Genomic DNA, 5,712 nt, shown 5'->3' with positions numbered 1-5,712 from the left:
CCATCTCCCGGAGAACTTGTGTTACATGAATTGTTTCATGTATTATAGCAGAATTAGAGACTACCTCGTGCATCTTTCTAGGAATATTATCTATTAAAATTTATCTGTACATGGTCAAGTTCCACTGACAGGTCTCAGGTACTGATTTTCCCCTTTGAGGTCCCTTATCTCTCTTTTGTACCTGAGGTCTTTGTCAGTGGCAATTTTGTATTCCAACTTTTCCCTTTTCATTGGGGATAAAAAGATAGGTTTCCTCTTTCTTTGATAGAAATATTACAAAGTGACTTGCTAATCTGAAGTTCTAGAGAAATTCTAAAGAATTAAAGAACATTTTGTACTTTTATTGCTTACTCTTGTAACTTACATAAATTATCTCTTGGAGTGGGAATGGTTTATCAAACTTCATTCATTCATAGATAAAAGAAAGATTATCAAATGCAAATGCCTGTAGACCCTTCTCTGCTGGCTAATCCAAACGCCTTTGGCACTCTATTTTATAAGCGTAGTTAGCTGCCCTTCTGCCATGAATACCCTCAACACAAAGTGTGAGTCTCCTCATGTGTTCAATGGCACAGACAGCAAGCAGGTAATACCTCCTTGGTACAGCCGTGTATACATTTCACTATCTCTACGCAAAGGGCAGAGTAATTAGAGGGGCAGAGTATTTGGGAAATCTAGAGTGACCTTTGTTCAGTCCGTGAGGTTTTTGGAAATCACTTGTGATTTCAATAAGGCACAAATAAGATTACTAAGAGTTCCAGAGAGAATACTAGAACCCTTGAGCTTTCTGAAATACTAATATACCAGCAGGATTAGAAAGTTTGAGGATGTATTGAGCAGACTAGGTACTACCTTCTGGTCGTGTGAGTCACAGTAGAGGGAGCATAGCACAAGGATGAGAAAAGGCACAGTTTTCTAAGGGGCAGGGGATAGTCAAATATTTCAGATGGAGATAAAAGTAAGGAGGGTTACTTAGAGAAATTATATTCTCTAAGACAGGGTGGGCACATCTCAATGCCAGGCATTATTTATTTCAAATCAATTGTAAATATATATGTATTCTTTATATATTGGCAGGTAGCACTACTCCTAACTTATCTGAAGTTTAGCAACCATCACAAACCAATTTATCTATTATATTCTTATATTTTAATCATTTTCCATTATGTTTTCCACTTTTCATTTCATTTGTCAACGTTTCTAAAGTTTCAAATGTAGCAACATTTATACTATTATATATGTATACAGCATATAAGTTAAAATTTAAAAAAAGTTAGGAGGGTTAAAGAAAAGAGATAACAGTCATTTCACTGAGTTAACTTGAATTATTTTTTCATCACATTATACAGTCTCCAAACAACAACAATCACTATACAGAATACATACAAATAGAATTGGAGGGGATGTGCAACCAGTTTCCTCTTATCTTTTAGGTAATACACTAGCACATGTGGTAACTATTTGAACTCTTATCATTTACTAAGGAAGATAGTTAATGCATCTTTGACTTTGTTTTGTTTCTTGACAGTCATACTCTGCTGTTGACCCCATGCTCTGCTGCTCTTCCTAGGGAGGAGAAATACAGTATTGCAGATTCTTTCCTCTTATTCTCTCAGCCAGGTAAAAGACAAACAAGTGAAGATTTTTCAGAACTGAGCCTGATCACCCAGGTCTTCATTTTTATGTCACTGACTCTGAATATAATTTTTGACAATTTTTAGCCACTAAAAACTATTTTATATTTGCTACCTTCTAACTTATAACCCCAAATTTGTGATCTTAAAAGGGTGGAAATTTAGTATCTCATTTGCATAGTCAAAGAATCCAGAAGTAAAAAAGTAAATTAAAAAAAAAGACAAACCTGTTCATACTTAGTAGGTTCCATTCAATATGGATTTTGAGATAGTAAGGAGGGAAAAACTGGTATCTAACAAAGAAGTGAACAAACTCCACGCCTAGGAGTTGGCTTTAAAGAAAAGAAAAATCATGTTTTACAGTTAACCTTTTTAACTCAAATATCTAAGCATTTTAATGAAAACTTTCCTGTTTAAGGAAGGAGAAGCGTTTTCTTTTCTCCTTGAATCTGAGCCGCATCAGTGGGTTCTATTGTGGTCCCAAACCCAGAACGAGACATAAAATCTGAAAAACCACACCACTTAGTATTTAGATGGCTATTTGGTCTGAGTGACCTTATAAGGTCCTCTGGCACCTTAAGTATCTGGTATTTTTTGATTGATAACTTGGGTTTGGTCTTCTGAGGCTCATGGGCAGGGAAAACCAGACATGGATGAGTGAGTTCCTTTTCCTGGGGCTGTCCAGCTGCTGGGAGACACAGGTCTCCCTCTTTGTCCTTTTCCTTGCCATGTATCTGGTGACTGTGCTGGGGAACTTCCTCATCATCCTCCTTATCAGACTGGACAGCAGGCTAAACACACCCATGTACTTTTTCCTCAGTGTCCTGTCATTTGTGGACATCTGTTATACCAACAGCACTGTCCCTCAGATGCTCATTCACTTCTTGTCAGCCCGGAAGTCCATCCCGTTCCACAGCTGTGTGCTCCAGCTGTTTATCTCCTTGGCAATGGGCAGCACAGAGTTCTTCCTGCTGGGAGCCATGGCCTATGACCGCTATGTGGCCGTGTGCCACCCACTGCACTACACAGTCATCGTGCATGGAGGGCTGTGCCTGGGGCTGGCTGCCGGCTGCTTGGTGGCTGGTTTCATGAATTCACTGATGCAGACTATCATCATCTTTCAGCTGCCTCTGTGCCGTAAGGTGGTTAATCACTTTGCCTGTGAGATGTTGGCTGTGCTGAGGCTGACCTGTGTGGACATCTCCTTCAACAGGGCCATGGTGGCTGTCTCAGGCTTTCTGGTGATCATGCTTCCCTGTTTTCTTGTTCTGTTCTCCTATGGTCGTATAGTTGCTGCCATTCTGCGCATTCGCTCTGCCCAGGGACGCCGCAAAGCCTTTGGGACGTGCACCTCTCACCTCACTGTGGTCTCCATGTGCTTTGGAACAGCCATCTTCACATACTTGAGGCCCGCAGCTGGCTCCTCAGCAGAACAGGAGAAGATGGTCGCCCTGTTCTACGCTGTGGTGACCCCAATGCTGAATCCCTTAATCTATAGCTTGAGGAACAAGGAAGTGATAAGCACCTTTAGAAGAGCGCTGGGGAAATTTAGTCAAAAAGGATAAAGATTCAAAGAATTTCTTCTTCCCTCCAACAGCCCATAGGACGACATTCTGAACAAAGAGAAAATGGTGGATGTGCCCTTTCTCCTCAGATTTGCTCTGAGGTAGATCATGGTGAACACGTTTTTCGAGACTGACTTTCCACGTTCATCCACATTTTGACTATGTGTCACTGCCCTGTTATACCTGTGGTTAAAAAAAAGCCTTTAGTTATTAAGCTGTGGTCTGCTGGATAATCTCTCCTCCTAGACTTCATATTCCCGCTTTTAATTTCACATACTTCCTGCATATTTCCTTAGAAAATGCAATATAAACAGTAAAAATTTTCAGGGTGAGAACAGCCACATTTCGTATCATAACCCCACCCCTCACCAGCAATGTGGCTTTGAAAAATGTACTTAACATCTCTGACCTCTAATTTCCTCAGCTATAAAAAGAAGTAATAGTATCCAGTGTGTGTGATTATTTTGAAGCTTATAAATTATGCATGTAAAATACCTACTAGAGTGGTGGCATAGAGTAGATATTCAACTATTTTTTTTAAATAGCTTGTAGGACACAATTATAGGGCTACATATTATGCAACCTTCTCTTTATATACAATTACTCAGAGTGAATTTTTCCTTTTGCTGTGGCTCTAGAACACTGTTCCATATCTGCTGCAGGTAATCACCTTACCCAGAACCCATCTGTCCATCCATCCATCCATCCAACTTTCTAACTTATCTATTTATGTGTCTCTCTCTTATGTATGTTTTTTAGCTCCAAGCCATTCAAGACCTTTCTCATGATCTCCAAACACATGTATCAATGCTTGCTTAACTCCTTCACTTACATTATATGAATCTCATTCTGAATGTATTTAAAATAGAGCTTTTGTGCTTGCTTCCTCTATCCCAAGCTACTCTTCCTCTTGCCCCACTACACCTTCACTGTATTAGTGAAAGGAGCCATCATACATCAGAGTAATTCTTGATTTCTTTATTTTACACCCTACCCAGAAATAGATTTCATTATCTTGTCAACAAAATATGTGATCATCTGGTCTCTGTTTCTACCTCTGCTTTCTACATTCTATTCTGCACACAACCGCTTTAATTTTTAAAATTATTATTTGCTTTTTACTTTATTTTGTAAGCTAAAACAAGGCAGAACCCCACATTAAATAAATGTGTAGCTTAGTGAATTATTATAAGACAAACCCCTTGTAACCACCACTCAAGTAAAAATAAAAAATAAAAAACCAGATCTGCCAGCTACTGCAGCAGCCCATGCATGTGCCCTATCCTAATCACAACTCCTTTTGCCCCAGAGTAACAGCTCTCTTGACCTTTGTAGTAACCACTGTCTTGCATTTCTTTATGGCTTTATTACTCAAGCAGATATCCCTAGTCACTGTAATTTAGTTTTGCCCATTTTTTTCAACTTGATATGCTTAATTTTCTTTAATGTATAGGTGCTCTCCAACTCTTTTTTCCTCCTACAGTTTGAGTGACATGGGCCATTTGACTTGTAGAAGGCTCCTTTATCTCAGAAAATAAATCAGATCATATCTTTTTCCTAATTAGAATAAAATCTAAACTCCGCACGTGCAGGACCTGATGTGGTCCAGCTGCTGCCTGCTTCTTCATCTGTATTTGATTCCTTCCTCCTCTCTCTTATTGCTCTCTTGGTACCTTGATTGTCTCTCAAGGGTAGGAAGAAAATGGATAAATCTCTATAAAAGGAAAATTTATTTTTTACAAGTCATATAAGTTTATGGAAAAAATAATTGTAGACTTGTAAGTTTTTTGTATGTGAAATATGAGACATCCAATGTATTAATAATTTACTGATAAGCACTAATAAATTTAATAATAAATACCACCTTTCAACAGAAATTCTGAATCCTGTCAATTAGCATCATGACTAACTGGGCTCAAATTTCTGAGTAAAATCTCAAGAGTTAAAGATGTTTTGACCTCCCACTTTTTTTTTTTTTTTTTTTTTGGGGGGGGTACACCAGGTTCAATCCACTGTTTTTATACACATATCCCCATATTCCATCCCTTCCTTGACGCCCCCCCCTCGAGTCCCCCCCACCCTCCCTGCCCCAGTCCTCTAAGGCATCTTCCATCCTCGAGTTGGACTCCCTTTGTTATACAACAACTTCCCACTGACTATTTTACAGTTGGTAGTATATATATGTTTGTGCTACTCTCTCGCTTCTTCTCAGTTTCCCCTTCACCCCCCGCCCCCTCCCATACCTCGAGTTCTCCAGTCCATTCTCTGTATCTGCTTCCTTGTTCTTGTCACTGAGTTCATCAGTACCATTTTTAGATTCCGTATATGTGAGTTAGCATACAATATTTGTCCTTCTCTTTCTGACTTACTTCACTATGTATGACAGATTGTAGTTCTATCCACCTCATTACATATAGCTCCATCTCATTCCTTTTTATAGCTGAGTAATATTCCATTGTATATATATGCCACATCTTCTGTATCCATTCATTTGTTGATGGGCATTTAGGTTG

The 5,712-nt window shown here is 39.0% G+C and overlaps 1 protein-coding gene across 1 annotated transcript; it reads left to right on the top strand.

Annotated features, from left to right (window-relative positions):
* The first annotated feature begins 2,263 nt into the window (after positions 1 to 2,263).
* LOC130852275 (olfactory receptor-like protein OLF3) lies at positions 2,264 to 3,199 on the top strand. Its single transcript, XM_057733180.1, has one exon. The coding sequence runs from the start codon at positions 2,264 to 2,266 to the stop codon at positions 3,197 to 3,199; it is 936 nt and encodes a 311-aa protein (XP_057589163.1).
* The last annotated feature ends 2,513 nt before the right edge of the window (positions 3,200 to 5,712 follow it).

Source organism: Hippopotamus amphibius, chromosome 4 (genome assembly GCF_030028045.1).
Source record: "Hippopotamus amphibius kiboko isolate mHipAmp2 chromosome 4, mHipAmp2.hap2, whole genome shotgun sequence".
Lineage (NCBI taxonomy): Eukaryota > Metazoa > Chordata > Mammalia > Artiodactyla > Hippopotamidae > Hippopotamus > Hippopotamus amphibius.
The sequence above is the reverse complement of the archived record's forward strand: the minus strand, read 5'-3'. Positions and strand labels throughout refer to the sequence as shown.

What these genes read in the sequence shown, in the direction of transcription:
- LOC130852275 (XM_057733180.1), top strand. Translation starts at nt 2,264, where the DNA reads ATGGGCAGGGAAAACCAGACATGGATGAGTGAGTTCCTTTTCCTGGGG.